Below are 23,072 nucleotides of genomic sequence, written 5' to 3' on the forward strand. Positions count from 1 at the left end.
CGAGCTGACAAGTGAGCCTTCACATAGATATTAAACTAATTACAGATCCTTCACATAGGCTGCAGCATCCCAAATGGCGCCCTATTCCCTACACAGTGCACTACTTTTGACCAGGCTCTGGTCAAAAGTCGTGCACTATGTAGTGAACAGGGCGCCATTTGGCACGCGGGCCAGGATATGATACTATTCCAGATCCTTGGTGGAGCGCGGTGGTAAATCTCCAAGCCGACAAGGCAGTCAGGAAATGGAGACATCATGGCCATTATGAACTACGCCCCAAATGGCACCCTGTTCGCTACATAGTCCACTACTTTTGACCAGAACCCGATAGGCCCTGGTCAAAAGAAGTGCACAACATAGGGAGTAGGGTGCAATTTGGGACGCAGCCACGATCATTATGAACATGGTCTCTTGTTAGCATGACGCTGACCAATATCACCATGTCTCTTTCCAGGGATAGGAAGGGAAATTAAATCCACCACTTATTTTCTTTCCAGCTTCGTCCAGCCTTATCTGAGGCCCCAAAGCCACAGTCTAAATCCAAATAGATTGGAACTATTTGATGTATTTTCTTGAACAGTAAAATTGAGAGCTATACACACCAAACACACACAGATGTTCTCTATGATTTCAATGAAGCGGACATTTTTTTAAATATACACTGAGTGTACAAAACATAAGGAACACCTTTCTAATATTGAGTTGCACCCCCCGTTTTTCCCTCAGAAAAGCCTTAATTCGTTGAAGCATGGACTCTACAAGGTGTCAAAAGCCTTCCTCAGGGATGCTGGCCCTTGTTGACTCCAATGCTTCCCACAGCTGTGTCAAGTTGGCTGTATGTCCTGTGGGTGGTGGACCATTCTTGATACACACAGGAAACCGTTGAGTGTGAAAAACCCAGCAGTGTTGCAGTTCTTGACTCAAACCGGTGCTCCTGGCACCTACTACCATACCCTGTTCAAAGACACTTAAATATTTTGTCTTGTCCATTCACCCTCTGAATGTCACACATACACAATCCATGTCTCAATTGTCTCAAGGCTTAAACATTTTTTTTTACCTGTCTCCTCCCCTTCATCTACACTGACTGAAGTGGATTTAACAAGTGACATCAATAAGGGATCATAGCTTTTACCTGGATTCACCTGGTCAGTCTGTCATGGAAAGAGCAGGTGTTCCTAATGTTTTGTACACTCAAGTGTAGGTTAAATCTATAATTTAAGCACAAAAAATATCAAACAGGGCATGTTGGCTTAGCTGTGTACTCTTGGGAAATCGCTTTACGCCCCTGTAGATCATATGGAATCATCTGGAATTAATATATGGGCCAAACATACAGAGCGTTGATCCACCCCCGTACATTTTGCAGACGGTGAAATGCAATATGCATGTGGCAGTCACTCTTCACACAGCCCACATACATGTTACATAAATATTACATACATGCAGCCGTGTGAGTACACGAACCCTGCTCTCCCACCCGTCTTATAAAAACACACAACTAAAACAGCTTACTGTATCAAACACACACACGTACACGAATACAGGCCCCAATGTTGAATCACTTTTGTCTGCTAGCTACGCTACCAACACAATGGCGGTGTTGTTTTTCTGGTAAGGATGCCCTGTGTGGTTCAGTGTGTGTGTGTGTTGTTCTCCTTCTCTTTCATTTAGGCCGACCGCTCACTGTGCTGTCACGTGGTGACTGCTATGGTGCAGGTCACATGTTGTACCAGCAGCACCTGACCAACTGACTGACTCAATAGGTCACGTAGCCTAACGGACGGTTTGTTCTCCATGCTTAAAGCACATGGTAGTAGCTCCCACATGGTTAACTCCCAATAGCACCATCATCACAACATATCACCACCTTCCCATAGGACGACCACACCAGGAAGTCAGTCAATGTCACTTCGAGGTTCTGTAATAGATTGACCTTTTCCAATGCTATATTTAAGCAACAAGGCCCGAGTGGGTGTGGTATCTGGCCAATATACCACGGCTAAGGGCTGTTCTTATGCACGATGCATCGCGGAGTGCCTGGATACAACCCTTAGCCGTGGTATATTGGCCATATACCACAAACCCGAGGTGCCTTATTGCTATTATAAACTGGTTACCAACGTCATTAGAGCAGGAAAAACACATGTTTTGTCATACCCGTGGTATACGGTGTGATATAACACAGCTGTCAGCCAATCAGAATTCAGGGCTTGAACCACCCAGTTTATAAAATGTTTTATTTGTAGCAACCACATGATTGGAACAGAATGTCCTAAAGAACCATACTGCCATGACTATCAAAGAGCAAAATAAACATGTTATGCTCTATTTGATTCAATTCATTACTTTGGGATTCCTTATTTGATTCCCTAGTAAAAGGCTACTTATTCTCCACCAATGACAGACCATACAGCTGATGGACACAGAGCCACCTTCCCATAGGACAATAGGAAGTGTCACTGTCCCCCCTCAAAGCAAATTGGATGTAAATACGAGCGACAGCTAAGACGTGAGTGTAAATAAAGAAATACATTGATATTCCTGGCGAGCGGTGGATTGTAATATCTTACTCAGTGGTGAGTGGTGACATGGTGATCTACCACGTTTCTGGGCTTAAACACACACACGCACGTGCGCACACACACATACACGCACTACTCTCTCAGACGAATATAGGCCTGTCCTGCCAATGGCATCTTTACACTAAAGGACTGGATGACGCTTTTCTGTTATCTATTATAAAACATAGACAGATGGGAGAGAGGGATGGGTGTAGGGAGAGAGAATGGGGGGGCCTACAACAAGTAGCGGGGGAGGGAGAGGTGGGGAGAGGGAGAGGTGGGGAGAAACAGAGAGGGGAAAAAAAGAGATGGAGAAAGAGAGAGCGAGAGAGAGAGAGAGAGAGAGAGAGAGGGGGGAGAGACCGTCATTAAAGATCTAACTCGTCCGTCTCTGTGTAATCTGCCCAGAAACCAGCATCTGAAGCCTACAGAAACGTATGGAATGCTGCGTCTTTAACTGGGCTACTAAAGACAGAGTGCTGCAGCTCTTAGTGGTTGAGATAACATAGACAACATCCTTGTATAGTGAAAACCCTCATTAAGCCAACAGGACAAAAGAGAACAAACACAAGGACATGAAGCCTGTCTAGCTGGCTATTGACAGAACGAAACGATCTGGGACTCTTAGACTGGTACTTAGTAAATGAGAGAAAGAGAGAGATCCATCCTTCACTGTCTTTTTCTTCTGAGCCGGGGACGTCCTATGAGGACAATCGTCCTTTTGAGTTCTTCACTGACAGGCAATTGTTATATATGTAACAAACAGCACTGAAGAATGAAAGGAATGTGGAATGTGTTCACTGTAGAAATGTGTTACAGCCTACTGCACTCACTGGGGATCTTAGAGACTGATTAGTAAGTCTCGGGAGTCGGAATTCCCTCTCGGAATTAAGTCGGATGGTGACCCAAATTCCATGTCGGAATGACAGAGAAACATTGGGAATATAGCTATTCTGTGGAGGTGGAATTTATCACTTTGAGTGTGTGGTTATGATGGTACACTGTGTGTGTGTGTGTGTGTGTGTGTGTGTGTGTGTGTGTGTGTGTGTGTGTGTGTGTGTGTGTGTGTGTGTGCCTATGTCTCTCTCTCTCTCTTTTTGGCTATCAATCATTCCCTTTTTAGACTTCTTCATTCCTTTGAGATTTGATTGGCTGGTCGAGAGCAGCACATCCTGTGGATCCATTCCAACAACCACTGGGTTGTTTAGTCTGGAGCCACAGTGGAACTCCGTTCAAAAGCAGCTGGTGTGGAAAGGGGTTGAATCAACACGGGATACCTGGAATATCAGGGAACCCCGCATCACTCACACAGCAGAGGGCTGCTTGGTAAATAAATCCAATTGTAGGATAATTGCCAGCCAGATATACACTGTAGTCGATCTGTTCCACCTCACATCAAGCCTGTTGAACCACTGAACCCATGCCAAACCACAGAGAGGAATCTGCAATGACGCATGGCAACAGAGCAACACGGACAGGGAGGGAGGGATGAGAAGGAAACATGGCGAGAGAAGAGGGGTGGAATGTAAGGGATAGAGAGCTGGTGTACAGTAAAAAAACAAGTGAGTGAAAGAGAGAGAGATACTTGTTTATTGTCTATGTCACTTGCTTTGGCCCTTTGAACTGAGAGAGAGAGAGAGAGAGAGAGAGAGAGAGAGAGAGAGAGAGAGAGAGAGAGAGTCAGAAATAGTCAGAGTGGGGGACGACTAGAGGAAGAGGAGGGGGTTATGCAGGCTATACCAGCTGTGCAGTGTCCAGGAGGTTATAGCAGGCAGGGCCCCAGTGAGACTGGGACTAAGGGGCTGGAGCTGAAGCCAGCCAGGCCCATCACTAACACATGGATTAGTTCACACGTGCCTAACATCACTCTGCTCTGTAGCTTTTAATCTGGTCCACTGGAGAGAGGGATGGAGGGGTGGAGAGAGGGATGGAGGGGTGGAGAGAGGGGTGGAGGGGTGGAGAGAGGGGTGGAGGGGTGGAGAGAGGGGTGGAGGGGTGGAGAGAGGGATGGAGGGGTGGAGAGAGGGATGGAGGGGTGGAGAGAGCGGTGGAGAGGTGGAGAGAGGGATGGAGGGGTGGAGAGAGGGGTGGAGAGAGGGATGGAGGGGTGGAGAGAGGATGGAGGGTGGTGGGAGGATGGAGGGGTGGAGAGAGGGATGGAGGGGTGGAGAGAGGGGTGGAGGGGTGGAGAGAGGGGTGGAGGGGTGGAGAGAGGGATGGAGGGGTGGAGAGAGGGATGGAGGGGTGGAGAGAGGGGTGGAGAGAGGGATGGAGGGGTGGAGAGAGGGGTGGAGGGGTGGAGAGAGGGGTGGAGGGGTGGAGAGAGGGGTGGAGAGAGGGGTGGAGAGAGGGGTGGAGAGATTGATGGAGGGGTGGAGAGAGGGGTGGAGAGAGGGATGGAGGGGTGGAGAGAGGGATGGAGGGGGTGGAGAGAGGGATGGAGGGGTGGAGAGAGGGGTAGAGAGAGGGATGGAGGGGTGGAGAGAGGGATGGAGGGGTGGAGAGAGTGATGGAGGGGTGGAGAGAGGGATGGAGTGCGTGAGAGAGGGATGGAGGGGTGGAGAGAGGGATGGAGGGGGGAAGAGAGGGGTGGAGAGAGGGATGGAGGGGTGGAGAGAGGGATGGAGGGGGGAAGAGGGGAGATGGGGAGATAGAGGGTGGGACAAGAGAGAGAGAGAGAATGAGAGAAAGAGAGAGCAGACCCCTATATCACATGCCCTCAGAATCATGGGATTTTGGCGTCCACAAACCCTCTACTACTCAAAACAAGAAGTGTGGCATTCCCTCCCCAATCCCTACCTCCATGGTGACCCGTATCCCTTCCTTTATCGTTCCCTGCTTCCATCCATTTATCTCTTTCTCTTCTCTATCACTCCCCATCCATCCCTCCCTCCCTCTCATTCCATCCCTCCCTCTCGTCCCATGCCTCCCTATCTTCCCATGCCTCCACCCCCCTTCTACAGTGACCTAAGGTCAGAGGAGCTTTAGATTAAACTCCAATACCCAGAAGGCTTTACTTTCCTAAAACACCACGTTGGGCTGAAACAGATAAAACCGAGGGAGATCCCTCCGACATCCAACCAGCCAGATGTTGGCTTCTGGGGCACGACTGTCCTTCTGCTATCCCTGCTATCCTCTCTCATCTCACTCTGCTCTGGTTTATGCTAATACTGTACACACACACACACACACAGCTGTCTCCCCACCCCCACCTCAAAGCCTAAAAGCATATCCACTTAACCCTGCCTTTAACAGTGGCTAGATACAGTAGTTCACCAACCCAGGACCCTGTAAGCTAGCTCTGTCCCTGTTCCGGACCACTAACTGTAAACAATGACACTCCACCGCCCACGCAAACCAACCAGGAAGGATATGATGTCGTCAGAAGATACCGCATTTTGATTGGAGGGCAACAATCCTTAAAAAGCCATGATTGGTGGAAACTGAGCAGTTTTCCCTCTAGCTGTCTAAATATAGACCCCAGACAGATTTATTGAGGTGGTTCATTTCCAACAGGCTTCTAGTTCTTCCTTTAAGGTTGGATGATTTGGTTAGCTGGAATGCTAACCGACTGACACGCTGCTCTAGTGTGCGTCCCAAATAGCACCCGATGCCCTATATAGTGCACTACTTTCTACCAAGGCCCATAGGGAATAGGGTGCCAGTTGGGACACACTTCTAGACTAGCAGCAGCAGCAGCAGTAGCGGAGAGAACGGAACATTAGTGCATTCCATCCTGGAACACTCCAACTAAACAGCCACTTGGGATGTGGGTTTGGATTGTCAAGAAGCGTGACCCACTATCGTTACGGGGTGCTTGATAAATTACACCACATAAGGAGTTTTATTAGTGGTGGTGAAAGGCGAAAGAGGGAGAGATGTTGATTTGATTGAAAGCACTGTCTGTATCAATTTGTGTCATTTGAAAGCTTTTTACAGCCTTATCAGGGAGATATTCCAAAAACAATCAACACTCGGCTCTATTTCTATCCTTCTAAACAAACATCAGTGTGTCATCCCTAAACAAACTGGCCCCCCGTATCCTGCACATCTTGGAATGCAAATATCCTGTATAAACACAAACATCCCTGTGTAAGGGCACAACAAGGAGGTGGAAAGATATCCGGAGTCAAAGGTCAGGTAAGAAAGAACGAGTGTCCGGCACCTAATCCAGCTGGAGGGTGTGTGTGTGTGTGTGTGTTCACTAAACCAGCGTGTTCTTACAGAGCGACTCAGCAGAGGGAGAATGTAGGACAGTCAGAAAGACGTGCATAACGAGGATGACCTAGAGATTCTCCTGTGTCTCCTCCACGGTGTGTGTGTGTGTGTGTGTATGTGTGTGTGTGTGTGTGTGTGTGTGTGTGTTTGTGTGTGTGTGTGTGTGTGTGTGTGTTTGTGTGTGTAATGACGCTCTGGATAAGAGCGTCTGCTAAATGACTTAAATGTAAATGTAATGAGCTGATGTAGGACTGTGTGAACACAGTACATCTAGGTTTGTGTGTGTGAGTGGATAAGTGCACGCGATTGGCTAAACATGTGTCATTCAGAGTCAGGCCCTTCGTGAGACAGGTGTTCTCTGTCTCTATTCACCCTGACACAGTTACTGTTACTATTGCACCCTCTCACAGCCAGATCAGCTAACGCTACACTATGCTAACTGCTAACTAACTCCTATAACAGAATATAACTTTGTTAGCTTTGCTAATGCTAACTGCTAGAAACGGCTAATGAACTCTTTTACCAAAATAGAAGTTAGCGGTTAGCATAGCCTCGCCTAGCGTAGCAGCTCTGGCTGACCAGAGGGGAAAGTGCTCCAGCCCCCAGCACGTATGCGTGCTCCACTCTGGCTCTGCTGTGCTCCACTCTGACTCTGCTGTGCTCCACCCTGACTCTGCTGTGCTCCACTCTGACTCTGCTGTGCTCCACTCTGACTCTGCTGTGCTCCACTCTGACTCTGCTGTGCTCCACTCTGACTCTGCTGTGCTCCACCCTGACTCTGCTGTGCTCCACCCTGGCTCTGCTGTGCTCCACTCTGACTCTGCTGTGCTCCACTCTGACTCTGTTGTGCTCCACTCTGACTCTGCTGTGCTCCACTCTGACTCTGCTGTGCTCCACTCTGACTCTGCTGTGCTCCACTCTGACTCTGCTGTGCTCCACCCTGACTCTGCTGTGCTCCACTCTGACTCTGCTGTGCTCCACTGACTCTGCTGTGCTCCACTCTGACTCTGCTGTGCTCCACTCTGACTCTGCTGTGCTCCACTCTGACTCTGCTGTGCTCCACTCTGACTCTGCTGTGCTCGCCAGACCAAAGATCAAGTCCCTTAAGCTGCTTTTCTGAGCCAAGAAAAGCTTACAAGGCATCACGTTGGTTGGCTAGGAACAAGTGTGTCCCAAATCGCACCCAAATCGCACCCTATTCCTGCTTTTTACCAGAGCCGATAGGGTACTGGTCAAAAGTAGTGCCCTATATAGGGAATATGTTGCCATTTGGGATGAAGCCCAACTGGGTCCAGTTTGGGCCTGGCTGCAAGGCCTGACAACAGGGAGGGTGGGGTGGGTATTGTTGTTGCGATGGTCGGAGGAGAATTGGGGCAAACTATGCTCTCACACGCCATGAAGGATGTAGGCCTGAGCACGTGAGAGTACTAAAGCCTGGGCCAAAAAACAAAAACAGCTTTCAAAATGAAGTCACGACTTTGGTATTGTGTCTCACTGTGCTCCCCTAAAGTCATTCTGAATACTCAGCTGAGAGAAGACATGAGGTTCTTCTGAAGTTATGTTCAATTGAATGCAATGCGTAAGGGATAATCAATGAGAGGCTGTGTCCAATGGAAAATAATGAACGACGTGGAAGGTGTTCCATTAGGAGCTAGTGGAGTGAAACTGACCTCCCACAGAGCTGCATTCTTTTCCAGAGGACGCATAGAGCCCAGAGTTGACTACCTCTTTTATACCATGGCTAGAATTTAACACATTTGCTGCTACAAATGTGTTCATTTGTATGTAGAAATGTGTTCAGCATCCACTGAAGTAGCTTAGTTAACTAGATGGCTACAGTAGTTGCCTTGGTAACCAAACAAATAGACTTGGTAATTAAGCTAACTAAACCAACTAGCTTGCTATTATGAAAATCGAATTAAACATTGGCAATAATGTTTTCAATGTGACTTTTGCTTGAAAACAGTTCAAACATAGAACATGTAAGAATGAACTAAAGCCATTACATACCACCGTGCTGATATACTGTGTGTTATAGGGGAATAATGCACACTCTAGAATGCCCTTCAAGCCAATCAGAAACGAGTATTCAACAATGCCGTGGTATGCAGTTTTATATTAGAAGCTTTATCAGCGTTGTTCAGAACGTCACATGCATGCTATCCGATATATAACGCTAGCAGACACAAAAAATGCAGACACATTTTTTTTAAGCGTGACAACAGAAGCAGCCGTCGTTCTGTCCCACACCATTCCAAAGTCCCCTGGTAATGAGCCATGGCCCTTCTCATCAGACTGTGAGCCAGCCAAAACAAACACCGGGCAGCAGGGATGTAACAAGTCACCGATACGCATCGTTCCCCATTCAAATGATTAAGATAAGACCGATCCAAATGTGGCATTCACCGGTCGGAAAATGTATTCAAACGTCATGAATCGCCGGTTCACTACAATGTTTTCCTCATATTAGTTTCTACCTTCTGAAAATACCTCATATTTTGTGACAACTGATGCGTCCTCTCCTTCAGTGTCAAACTAAGCATGTGACTGTGTTGACAGTCATTGACCTACAAGTTATTTTCATGCAGAACCACCAAGCCTAGTCAAACTGCTCGCTGCGCCCAGCTTGGAGTGCTGACCAGCGCCAGGTAGACGGCTGTTCCTGATCTTGCTCAAACATTAGGCTTTATTAGCTGCGTGACAACCTGTGGAATTTGCTAGGTTATTGTTATCTATGCACTGTTGAAAGTTGTGTTTAACCAGAATAGAAGCAAGTTACCGGAGACACAAATCTCATCTGCAGAAGGAGAAAAGAAACTCACTGAAAACCATTGGATTTGGAGATTTTACATTACAAACTCAAACAAAGTGACGGTACAAAAAACACATTACCCCCCTAATCTGATAGTGGGGTGGTAGACGCCTAGTCTCCCTTATGGCTCAGATCAGAGGCCTACATAGTATACACCATACACATACATCATTTACACACACACACACACACACACACACACAGATCCAGCTCAGCAGCAGATTTGAATTTAGAATGGAAATGTTAGTGAATCGTATCGTTCTCTCATCAATCCCAACAAAGTGTTTCAAACTAAAACATAGAATTCCTGTATCAGAGCCGATGTATCTAGATACGTATCGATTCACTTTGAAAGGGAACGATGCACGTCCTTACCAGACAGGATGCCACCAAAGGGCGGACGGACGGACGGACGGACTGACGGACGGACGGACGGACGGACAGACAGACGCAATGGGGAAAAGATGAGTGCAAAGGGGCAACCCTGAATTCCTATTGCAGCCCTGACCACTTCAAGAATCAATGGGTACTGGGTAATTGAAATGGCAATTGAACTGCAGTAAATATTGCAGATTTTACCCTTAACATACCACAGACATCTGTTTGCTGAAAGGTGTTTGAGAGTCTGTTTGCACAACCCGTTGTCATAAAGTGTAGAGCGTAAAAACTAAATATCATTTCATCAGCAGCAGAGTCTAGAGACACCCGACCACCAGCACCAATATCATTTAGGGAGTTTTTATTATTGTCTGGTGTATTATTGGCCTGATACACAATATGAAATGAATAGGGAGCGGTGAGAGAGGCGGTATCTCTAGATTTATGTCCCAGAGTAAAAGCCTGGCCCTCTTGATTACCCATAAACAGAGACATCATAAAACAACGTGGCCAGTTGAACACTCAGCTGGTTCAATAGGGACTACTGTCATTGAATCCCTCACTAGCAGCATGAATACCGTACATACAATACTTAGCCTAGCATCACGCATAGCAAACAAGCTAATGGTAGGGTTTGGTTAGTAGAATACTAAGTGGTGCATTAGGGGCTAGGCTATTTGGTTAGCAAAATGCTAATTGACATACTACTCTAGCAAGGAAGCACCCCAAAAACAAACAATCAAATGGTATAATTAAGCAATAAGGCCTGAGGAGGTGTGATATATGGACAATACAGCCCCTAACCGTGGGATATTGGCCATATATCACAAAGCCCTGAGGTGCCTTATTGCTATTATAAACTGGTTACCAATGTAATTAGAACAGTAAAAATTAAGGTTTTGTCATACGGTCTGATATACAGTTGAAGTCGGAAGTTTACATACACCTTAGTCAAATACATTTAATCTCAGTTTTTCACAAGTCCTGACATTTAATCCAAGTAAACATTCCCTGGCTTAGGTCAGTTAGGATCACCACTTTATTTTAAGAATGTGAAATGTCAGAATAATAGTAGAGAGAATGATTTATTTCAGCTTTTATTTCTTTCATCACATTCCCAGTGGGTCAGAAGTTTACATACACTCAATTAGTATTTGGTAGCATTGCCTTTAAATTGTTTAACTTGGGTCAAACGTGTTGGGTAGCCTTCCATAAGCTTCCCACAATAAGTTGGGTGAATTTTGGCCCATTCCTCCTGACAGAGCTGGTGTAACTGAGTCAGGTTTGTAGGCCTTTTTGCTCGTTTTGGAGCAGTGGCTTTTTCCTTGCTGAGCGGCCTTTCAGGTTATGTCGATATAGGACTCATTTTACTGTGGATATAGATACTTTTGTACCTGTTTCCTCCAGCATCTTCACAAGGTCCTTTGCTGTTGTTCTGGGGTTGATTTGAACTTTTCACACGAAAGTACGTTCATCTCTAGGAGACAGAACGCGTCTCCTTCCTGAGCGGTGCGACGGCTGCGTGGTCCCAGGGTGTTTATACTTGCGTACTATTGTTTATAGAGATGAACGTGGTACCTTCAGGTGTTTGGAAATTGCTTCCAAGGATGAACCAGACTTGTGGAGGTCTATAATTTTTTTTCTGAGGTCTTGGTTGATTTCTTTTGATTTTCCCATGATGTCAAGCAAAGAGGCAGTGAGTTTGAAGTTAGGCCTTGAAATGTCTGTAAACAATTGTTGGAAAAATTACTTGTGTCATGCACAAAGTAGATGTCCTAACCGACTTGCCAAAACTAGAGTTTGTTAACAAGAAATGGTTGAAAAACGATTTTAATGACTCCAACCTAAGTGTATGTAAACTTCCGACTTCAACTGTACCTCGGCTTTCAGCCAATCAGTATTCAGGGCTCAAACCACCCAGTTTATAATTTGTTTTAGGTACTATTTGTTTTGTGTAATGTTACCTGACGTTTTGGGAAGCACCCAGCATACCCTAACAAACAAGCTGAACCAACCAGCTTAAACTGTAGCTCTAATGCAGTAGTCTATAATTTCACGTCTGCATGTATGAGCGAAACTGGTTTATAAGAGGCAGCTAACTAATCAAAAAGGCTGAAACCGAGGCGTTATCTAGTCTGGTGGCGGTGGAGGCTGTTGCTACGGTATGTGAGCCTCTGGAATGTGGTTTCTGGGTTTCAGATCCCTTTCATCTCCTACCCTGTCATCTCTGTCTGCCGCACGGCTCTGTCACTACAGGGTTATCACCTCACCGGCCTGCTGCGGTAGCAAGAAGAGTGGAATGGAACTAGTCCGTTTGATAAACTTGACAAAATGGAACTGGTAAGTGTTCCACTCTAGAATCCAGAGTGCAGCAGGGCTGGCTTGGACAATTCACTGCCAAATGGGCTTAGTAGGCCGTGACATATCAAGTACGCTATTTGCTTACAGCATGCAAATCTAGGGTTTAGAAGTTATATTCAGATTTTTGAATGTTTTTTCTTAAAGGGCCGGATTACGACTGCTCCATGAATGACCACCCTGTCGTAGGAGATCTTTCCTTTTTTATTTGATTGTTTTACTTGTAGTGTATTTGTGGTTTAAAAAGGCTTCTGAACTTTGTCATTTCCACTTTGGCATTTCAAACTTGATTTCCCCTACAAAACATCTATTAATTATAATCCACATATTCATTCAAACTGGCTCAAATGAAGATCCTACATCTGTACGTCTCCTCATCACTTATCTCGGCCACAACCCACACAGAGCCACCAGGGCCACACGCTGCGTCAGCACTGACGATGCAAAACCATGTGGGCACTATCTGCCAGAACCAGTCTCTGTGGCAGGATGGTAGGATGGCATGGTATCACTAGAACACAGGGCAGTCATGAGATGATAAGACATCATAACCATGTCTGTTTAGCTAGTTAATTAGTCAACCAACACATCTCCTCTCCCAATGTCCCTGTCATTTAGAAAAGTCACAAAATAAATAAGGAGGTTTTATGTAATTAAACGGATTGCTTGCGGCTACATTATGAGATGAGTGGGCTTGTTTTTACCAGAAATCCTTCGCAGTCTCGCCTCGTATTATTGATGGTTTCCAGGTGAACCCTTCCAGACCTTCCTCTCCTCTCAGGCGATTGATGAAGCCTAAACACTCCAAAGTGGGTGGTTCAACTCCAAATCTGATAAGTGCTTCTAAGGATCCACTGTGTTCTGTCTGTACAAAGCAACCATGAAACCCTGGGTGTGTCTGAAATGGCACCCTATTTACTATGCAGTTCACTGTTTTTGACCAGGGACTAAATTGTACCTTGTTCCCTATATAGTGCCCTATGGGGCCGGATGAGAAGTATTACACTTTATAGGGAATAGGGTGCCATTTGAGACACTGAAAATGCCTCTGGTTTCAGGCCCAGTCTGCTGTGCTTGCACCCTACCCTGCCCTGCCTGGCTGTAACTGTGTAACTCAAAGCCCTTACCAATGGCCCCATTGCATAACCCAATGTACTGTACAGTGGAGACTCAACATAGAGAGAGGAGGAGGGAGAGAAGAGAGAGAGAGAGGACAGAGAGAGAGAGGGGGCAGAGAGAGAGAGAGGGGGAGGGAGGGCAGAAAGAGAGAGAGGGCAGAGAGATTGAGAGAGAGAAAGGGCAGAGATAGAGACAACACAGAGAGAGAGAAAGAGAGGGCAGAGAGAGAGAGAGAGAGGCGGAGTATAGGAGAGAGGGAGGGAATGTCCTTAGATTAAGAGGAACTAGGTCAAATCTTACTTTTGGTTTTAATAACCTGTTGCTGGGTAAAGTTGCCTGGTGGAAAGCTCCAAACTGGCAAGCTAAGAGCAAGTGCTTTTGCAGTGCAATTTGAGGGGCTAGTTGGACTTTTCAGTACAGATTTGGACAAGTTTACTTTTTGTTTTAAGTCTAATAAGTATGAAAATGAAAGACCAACTCACCTGTTCTTCTCCAACTCATTATGTGTAGACCTGCAAACAGGAAAAACAAGAAAGGAAGTTGTTAACCAAGGAACCAACACATCGCAAAGACCTGTGACATTTCAACACATCCAATAACTAAAAAAGCTTCAATTCAAAAGTCAATAGGCCTATCTATTTTAACAACCAGCCACGGATTCAGTTGAGAGCGACAGTATATTGGTGGCGTACTGCACTCACTTTGACTTGGTCTGATTAGAATGAATTGGACTGATCAATTAATCCCAATTGAGCAGTACTGTACAAACCAACAACACACACACAGAACAGCTGTACTGTGATGTACCATACCAAGACTGTGCCTGAGAGTCAGTGTGCACTATGAATTGTGAGTTTGGTCGATACGCCCGGCCAGGCTTCAGTCCCATACCAAGGGCCTGTATCGTCACACACTTCAACCTCCTCTTCCTCCAACAGTGCAAAGCCCATGTAGCCCCATGTATATGGCTGCCTGAGAGTGTGGCGTGTGTGTGTGTGTGTCAGTCCAGGCCTCAGACTCAGTGCTGTGTTAATAATGCAAAGTGATTCAGCTGGTCCCCTAAGAGCCTCTTTGTATGGCAACACACTGAAGATAATCAGGCCGTCCTGCCTCGGCCTAAATGGCCTGCCTGCCCGCCCAGTGTGTGTGTGTGTGTATGAGAGTGTGTGTGTGTGTCTTTTTAAACAAACTCCTCCTCAGCTCCTCAACCCACTCGCCGCAGGGAGGAACCATTTATTGGTTCCCAGGTCATATAGGCACTTCTCTTTATTGGAGGGGGACTATTACAGTCGCAAAATTTTCACACCAAAAAAAATGGCCTCCGCCTGCAGAGGCTGACCTGATTGGATAGCTCGCTGTTCTGCTACAGGGAACAAGGGATGAGCGCGGAAGAGAGGAAGGAGAAAGACAGAGTGGGAGGAAAAAAGACGCTGCCAGGTTACAAGGGATTCTGGGAGTTGGCGCCTCTTCAGAGCGACTCCAAATCCTTTTTTTTTTTATGTTTAATTATTGATGTAAATAAAAAATACCATATGTCTCCATTAGAATACATTACCACAGTTGTTGCTCTTGTGCTTATTATGTATGCAAGACTGGGTCAACAACTGAACTGTGACAGTCATTTCTCATTAACAAGACCAGGAAACCCGGTCTCTGCTAAGCCTGCCATCATTGCCGAGCAAGACCTAAGATGTAACCAATTTCCTGTGAAAACTTTAAATAATTATGTAGAAAAACGTCATCCTCACCCAAAACATTTTGCAACTCTGTGGTATAAATAATCAACCGTGCTGGGCTCGGCGTGTTAGGCTACACACACACTCCTAGACACACAACCTACACCCACCACACACACACGAGTATCTTGATTCATCTAAACCGTTTTTATCTATAGAGCCTATAGTCCACCAGCCAGCCAGGAGCCAGGAGCCAGGAGCCTGACTCCATTTATTTGTGGAAATACCACACAATTTACAGCTCAGCTCATAAATTGTACAAAGCCTTCTCGTACACAACGCTAAAACTTTATGCTCCTGCGAGTTTATTTCTCCCCTGTAAAAAAAACCCGATGGAGAGCTATTAAAGGGGTGCAGACAAACTGTCTGCTGCTATTGAGTTGTTCTAATGGTGGCCAGCGGCTGACTAGCAACAGTCTGAATCAGTGACATCCCAGCCCGTCACGCACCAACGGAGGGTCCACCAGACACGACCGAGATCAATACACAACACAGTATCATTTCTATGATGGCGAGCATCAGACTTCTCTTCCACTGTTGTTGTTGGCCTAGGCTACTGTTAACCTAAGCTACTGTTAACCTAGGCTACTGTTAACCTAGGCTACTGTTAACCTAGGCTACTGTTAACCTAGGCTACTGTTAGCCAACAAAAAAACAAAACAGCACCCTGAAAACAACTGTGCACTGTCTGCTGTTGTGGCATTATGCATCATTGGTCAAGATTATTTTGAATTTCGAATTTCGCCCCCCCCCAAAAAAATCATGATATTATTTGAATAGTGAAATCATTTCAAATGCCCATCCTTACTCAAAGCAGGTTAGAGCAAACTCTAAAACTACTTGAAACACTTCAAATAGTATCTGAACCCTGGTCTGCAGCAGCCAGCCCATGGAGGAAGGATCAACCAACAAACCCACAGTACATCTTTATATGGAGGCCTGGAGCGGCTCTTTGTAAACGAGATCAAGCCAGATAGACCTAGATCTCCTATATGGGTTAGCACTAGTAAACACACTGGCCCAGGGTTTCCCAAGGTAAACACCAAACCCTGGCACTACACAGCTGATTCAAATAACCTACTCATCATCAAGCTTTGTAGTGTTTGGGCAGAAACCAAAACGTGCACCCCTTGAGGTCCCGAGGACCCAGTTTGGGAAATGCTGCACTAGCCTATACAGTAGACACTAGCGTATAATCACCCTCTACAGTAGGTTACAGGACACATCAAATCAGCTATCAGAGAGCGATCAGAATGTCTGTAGCTATAGCTCAACAGATGCAGATGACTTGAATGGAGGAATGTAGGATCCCTGCCCCGCACACACACACACACACACACACACACACACACACACACACAAAGATGAGATAAACATGTCCCTGCTGTATAGGGTGAAAGAGGAACAGAGAGAGTGAGATAAGCCCATCACCTATAAGCCTCAACATGCTACAAATGAGGAGGCCTTACTTGGCCACACACACCGGAGCCAATCTGATCACTATCGTTGCCATGCATAACTAGGCTACACTATAGCTGTGAGTCAAATGTTTGTTCCTGTTTTTCATTCCTCTCACGTTTAAGATGAAAAAGGCTCTCAGTCTCTCAGTAGGATTGAATCGTGGCTGTCTGTCCATGGTAAGATAGATGTATAAGTAGAGGACATTAGTCTGTCCATGTTCTTAACCGAAAACACCACCTTACGCTATTATAGTCTGTACAGCCTCTAGTCGTCAATGCATTTTCCTCTGAAAGAGCATTACGTGCAGCAGTATCAATCTCGTCTAAGGCTCTTTGTAGAATGTCAATCTCAAATAGATTGGCTATAGAAGTGCAGGCTAACATTTATACATTAGATTAAACTGCATTAAATTATAATGAGATTACACATACAAATGGGGGAAAAAATCATAAAGCCACATCGACAGTCTTAAAAGGTTCTATGTATTCACCTTGCTCGTGCCTGCATACAACACCAGCCTGCCTGCATACAACACCAGCAGCAAATAGGAGCTTTTTCCCTTCAGGGTTGGGGACAAAACTAACCAAATATTATAGCTTGGGAAGAGTATAGCAACATATAGAATTAACAAATGTTTCAACACTGTAAAATGGCAAACAGTTGTAAGACTGTAATAACGACTGTATTATAATCAAGTATGATTTGTTTTGTACATAAAATCATTTAAAACCCTGTGGTGTTCGTCTGTTTTTCCATCTCCATCTGCAACTTTCTCCCAGTCCCTAACCTCCATCAGTTTGATAATCAGCTGATGATAGCAGCTGGTGCTGCCAGTGCTACCCCATACCCCAAGCAAAGAGTGCCCTAACATTCATTCTCTGTAGGCTGCACGGTTTTTAATCCACGTGTATATTTTATGCTTGGACAATTTCTCTGAATATATGTTAACTCCTGCTTATAACATGCCATGATGTTCTAGAAGTGAGCTTACATGCTGCGACAGAGGGCAGAAATAGGTTAAGACACTCAAGTGGTGTTGTGGCAACCACATCTAGGCTTGTTTTACCAGCAGTTAGGCTACAACGTTGCACTGACAGTCGAGTGATATCACATTATGGCAGCATTGTTATTGGTCATTCAGCTTTTATAGAGAAAGTCAACTGAATGACAGTTAATTCATTTGTTTAGATCAACATACATACCCAGGCAAATAACACATTGGCATCGCATGCCTGCTTGAAGTTATTGTTCAACACAAGTGCAGTTTTTCTTACCTGTTATGGTTATTGTGGAACTTCTTGTTTCGAAATTTATTTTGCCTCTGGTAGTTCGTGTTCTGAATTGACGACGGAAACGTCGATGCATATCCGTGTTCACACTCTGTTGAAATAAAATTGTGGTTAGGGCGAGTTGGACCGTCCCCCGCCATATGCAACATTTTGTAAACAACGGGAAAAATATATACAATGTTGGTGCTAGATCATCTGAATATATGGGGCAACTCATACCACCCACACGTCTACCGTTAACGGCATGAATCGTTTGTTTTTCGGTGATGACGCTGGAAAACAGCATCAACACACACAGAACACTTACATAGCCTAGCTACATTTGTCTGTGTTGTGTTTTGAAGTTGTCAAACATGACAAGCAAATTATTTAAAACTCTGAAATGACACAAATGAACCTACATAATCAAATGAAACTAACCTAACCACAAATGTGTAACGTGTTTGTATTTTGCATACCTCTCTCCCTTCTATCAAGATATTCTGCCGCTTCCAACAACCTCTGGATGTTCATCAACTGCACTGCCGTCATTCTGCTGGAGCTAGCGAACGTTAGCTAAACGTTTCTACAACTTCTGATACTATTTCAAAGACAGGTCGTATTGCGGTTCACGATCCAAAATCAGAATAATTGTTACTCGTTGAGTATAACACAAAACGTTACTTCATGAGTGTCTTGTCAGCTATTTTGTTTGCTGGCTCTGTAATTAAAAGCCCTGTCGAAAAATATCTGCCCAGTTTTAATATGCAACACAGGTAGTGATTCAGGTTTTCAGCCGTTTCAAAAATCGAAAAACGAGTGTGGCAAAGTATTCAAAGTATTCAGGAAAAACAGTTACAAATGGTATAAAATGAATATAAAATTTCCACCCAAAGCCTGAAAAGTCCCTGCTGCTGCTTGTGCTCACTCCTCCCAGTTTGTTTACCTCGCTCCACAGCTGAGGGGCTGAGACCTAGCAGAAACTGGGGGCTGGTCTCGACGCAAAGCTTTATGGGATGTGTAGTCTTTATTCTACTGATCTCTACGCTGAAAATATGACCCTTATGCTATGGCTGCTATGAAACTTTGCAAGGTGCTACTGTCCACGTACAACGTTTCATGTTATTGAAATAATTACTTTTAATTGGAAATTTAAAGGAAAGCGACTAAATGATATGAATAAGCCCTATTTTAATAGCCTGATACTCCTATGTTATTACATTGTTATAAGACGTTATTGGCTGTCCTATAATGGGTTTAAAAGCAGGAATGGGTTACTGATCACTCCAGACCAAATACATCAAACATGAATATTGTTCACTAGACTGTAGTTGAAACCCGGTCAGTATGCTATTCTCGATGATCATATCGCTTCTCGCGTTAATTTCTGGCAAAAAAAGACTGCAAGTCCCATGAATCAACACCAGAGTGGGGGTGTACCGGCCGACTGAAGCCAGGCCCAGCAACAAATTACATCACCGCAAAGGAGACGCTCGATTGGTGATACCTTGTGACAGGCATCTCATGCGAACTTGCACTTGGCCAATCACAAAGGGATTTCGTGCCATGTGGAAAACCCGCAAGTATCAGGAAGCAACAACAATCGGGTAGGAAAAAAGAAGAGATGAAAATGTTGCACGAAAGATCTCATTATTTGTTCGATAATAAGAGAATAGTAATACATTTTCTGTAACTTTGAAACGTCCTTATTATATTACACTTTTTGCAATAACTTGATACATAAATAGTGTAAAAAGAAAGTATTCTTTATTTAAAAAATCGAATAAAGTAGGCAAGCATCTATTCAACAAAATCATCTTGAGATTGAGATGTACAGATTGTGAAACTATGTCACAATGAACAGAAATATAAAGCAATACAACTGAAACCAGGTGCTCTAGGCTAGCGTCAAAATAGTGAGAGAAAGCATCCTATTTGAAATATGTGCAAACATCTAACAATAGGCCTATCTCTCCCCCCTAACAATCGAGCTGTTTAGGCTACAGAGAAGGATGCGGGGGCACTATGACGTCACCCAAAAATGAGTTGGAGGGCGCTGCGATGCTGTGCTCAGATTTATCTAATCTCAAAGTAGTGGCCAATACAATGTTCTGTGCACCCACACCCACAACCATTGTGGGGTTTAATCAATCTAGGCTTTGTCGGTGGCCTGGCCTATATGGTGAAATAGGAATTTAGGCTAAATTATGAAATTGTTCCAGTGAGCAGGTGCAAAGCAAATTATGCTTTGCGGGATAGAAAAACGTACAACCAACAAAAATATCAAGATATCTTAATCATATCAGAAATCTAGGCTACAGGGAAAGTAATAGATAATGTAATACATTCATAATATTAGGCTATTAGTGCAGTGCAGTATCAGTGCGAGCGCATAATAATACATGCATGAGAATAATAAGTACATCAGTTGAATGAACTCAGCCCTTTGTTGTCTCGCGTCTGTTGACAATGAAACTCTTGTTTCCCTGAATATTACTGGGGGGGGGGGAACCGTTACACAAATACACTTACTTCCATCCTTCCTCTCGGCGTTCTCGATAAAACTTGCTGCTTCCAGCAAAACTTGAACGTTTTTCAGAAAAGTATCAATCTGACTCAATGGAGAAGAAGCGCAGTCTCTGGAGTTGAAGACGTCATTGATAGAGCAACTAGACATATCAAAATCTTGCCGATCCATAGACGTTTCGGAGTCCAAAAACACATATTCGCTCTTCAACTCTCTTTTCTGCCTATCACTTCTGGCCATTTTCGTTCACTTGGACTGCTTTGCCGGCTACTTTTCCAGGAGGAAAATAAACTGAAAGGCAGCTAGCAGTAGAGGCTGCTTTGCTTCTTGGTGGTGATAGGGTTTTTATGAATGCAGGTTACAATGCACGAAACGATGCTTGGAGGATTGTGGCGCATGGGGCACACGGAGAGCCTGCATCTGCCTGATGAACGCCGCATGGTCCTGACGCCGGCTTTTCAAGGTATGTTCCTGCCGACGGTTGTCTCTACGTCTCTTTGGCCCCCATATTTTGTAGACTACAGACAATATTACTCCAATATTTCTTTATGATAGCAACAGAATGAAAACTATTTGAGTTGGTGGATTAGGTGGCTGTAAGCACTGTATGTAATACGATTATATTTTGGTGTTCTTTTTGACTCATGTAGGCTGTTTTGTTCACATCACTAAGGTAATGTGAGTGAAGGATTCCTTTAATATTATCAACAATTGAGAGGATAGGTCACACACACCCATTCATATTGTCTACATTCAGACTATTGTTGTCTTTCTGGACCAGGTCCAGGTGTGTGCAACATGTAGACTGAAAAGATTTGGCATGGGTCCTCAGATCCTCAAAAGGTTTTACAGCTGCACCATCGAGAGCATCCTGACGGGTTGCATCACTGCTTGGTATGGTAACTGCTCGGCCTCCGACCACAAGGCACTACAGAGGGTAGTGCGTACGGCCCAGTACATCACTGGGGCCAAGCTTCCTGCCATCCAGGACCTCTATACCATGCAGTGTCAGAGGAAGGCCCTAAAAATTGTCTAAGACTCCAGCCACCCCAGTCATAGAATGTTCTCTCTGCTACCGCACGGCAAGCGGTACCGGAGCGCCAAGTCTAGGTCCAAGAGGCTTCTGAACAGCTTCTACCCCCAAGCCATAAGACTCCTGAACATCTAATCAAATGGATACCCAGACTATTTGCATTGCCCCTTCCCCCCCTCTTTTACTCTGCTGCTACTCTCTGTTATTATCTATGCATAGTCACTTTAATAACTCTACCTACATGTACATATTACCTCAACTAACCAGTGCCCCCGCACATTGACTGTACCGGTACCCCCTGTATATAGCCTCACTATTGTTATTTTACTGCTGCTCTTTAATTATTTGTTTCTTTTATTTCTATTTTTCTTTAGGTATTTTTCTTAAAACTGCATTGTTGGTTAAGGGCTTGTAAGTAAGCATTTCACTGTAAGGTCTACACCTGTTGTATTCGGCGCATGTGACTAATACCATTTGATTTGATGTATGACCTGCCTGAATAGGCTAGAAAAAACTCCAGTCTTCTTGAACTTCAACCAGGAAGGAGCATTCCTTTGAAAAAGAGAGAAAAGTACTGCATTTTTTTGCGTGACTGCCTGGAATGGAAGGAACTGATTACCCTTGATTCTTTGCCCATTTCCCAGGAGCCTTTTAGCTTTTTACAGCACGAGATAGTTCTTTTTACCCGGTACATAGCCTACATGTTGAGACAGAGCTCTCTCCTCTTTGAAATCTACTTCAAACACACACAAACGCACGCACGCACGCACGCACAGACAGACAGACAGACAGACAGACAGACAGACAGACAGACAGACAGACAGACAGACAGACAGACAGACAGACAGACAGACAGACAGACACACCACTTCAAAGCAGCAGCAGTGGGCCATGGGTGTTTGATGTAAGGTTCACAGAGAAATGTTTTAAGTCCAACGCACAAGGGAAGCACGACAGAGTCCGTCCCCTCTCTGTCATACCCTGCTGTGTAGAGGGAAACGAGGAAGGAAAGGGTGGGGCGACAGGGTAGCCTAGTGGTTAGAGCGTTGGACTAGTAACCAAAAGGTTGCAAGTTCAAATCCCTGACAAGGTACAATTCTGTCATTCTGCCCCTGAACAAGGCTGTCATTGAAAATAAGAATTTGTTCTTAACTGACTTGCCTAGTTAAATAAAGGTAAAATAAAATTTGAGGGACAGAGCTAGCTGGTCTGTTCTGGCCCAGTGGCCTTGTTTGAAGGTGTTGCATTTCTGAAATGAATGGATCTATAAATAAAATGCTCCATAGGCCTATATATGAGTAGCTTATATAGGAGTTTCAAATTCCTAATTCTATGAGTTCTTTACCATTCGGCCATCAGATTTTCCACCAATGCTCCTTATAGGACACATCACTACACTCTTCTGTAAACTGGTCATCTCTGTATACCCATCGCAAGACTCACTGGTTGATGCTTATTTATAAAACCCTCTTAGGCCTCACTCCCCCCTATCCGAGATATCTACTGCAGCCCTCATCCTCCACATACAACACCCATTCTGCCAGTCACATTCTGTTAAAGGTCCCCAAAGCACACACATCCCTGGTTCGCTCCTCTTT

The 23,072-nt window shown here is 44.8% G+C and overlaps 1 protein-coding gene across 2 annotated transcripts in view; it reads right to left on the bottom strand.

Annotated features, from left to right (window-relative positions):
* The window catches only part of LOC115147384 (max-interacting protein 1), a 36,069-nt gene extending 15,200 nt beyond the window's left edge, over nucleotides 1–20,869 (bottom strand). Inside the window, exons 1-3 of one of the 2 annotated variants that reach the window (XM_029689610.1) lie at nucleotides 20,447–20,869; nucleotides 17,921–18,026; nucleotides 13,932–13,961 (exon numbers count right to left, since the gene is read on the bottom strand). In XM_029689610.1, the coding sequence (XP_029545470.1) occupies nucleotides 13,932–13,961; nucleotides 17,921–18,026; nucleotides 20,447–20,681 (371 nt within the window). In that variant the 5' untranslated portion in view covers nucleotides 20,682–20,869. Of the gene's footprint in view, nucleotides 1–13,931; nucleotides 13,962–17,920; nucleotides 18,027–18,393; nucleotides 18,873–20,446 lie in introns of those variants that run through there. The other variant, XM_029689612.1, reaches the window with a different exon arrangement.
* Between the last annotated feature and the right edge of the window lie 2,203 nt (nucleotides 20,870–23,072).

Source organism: Salmo trutta, chromosome 14, assembly GCF_901001165.1.
Source record: "Salmo trutta chromosome 14, fSalTru1.1, whole genome shotgun sequence".
Taxonomy (NCBI): Eukaryota; Metazoa; Chordata; class Actinopteri; order Salmoniformes; family Salmonidae; genus Salmo; species Salmo trutta.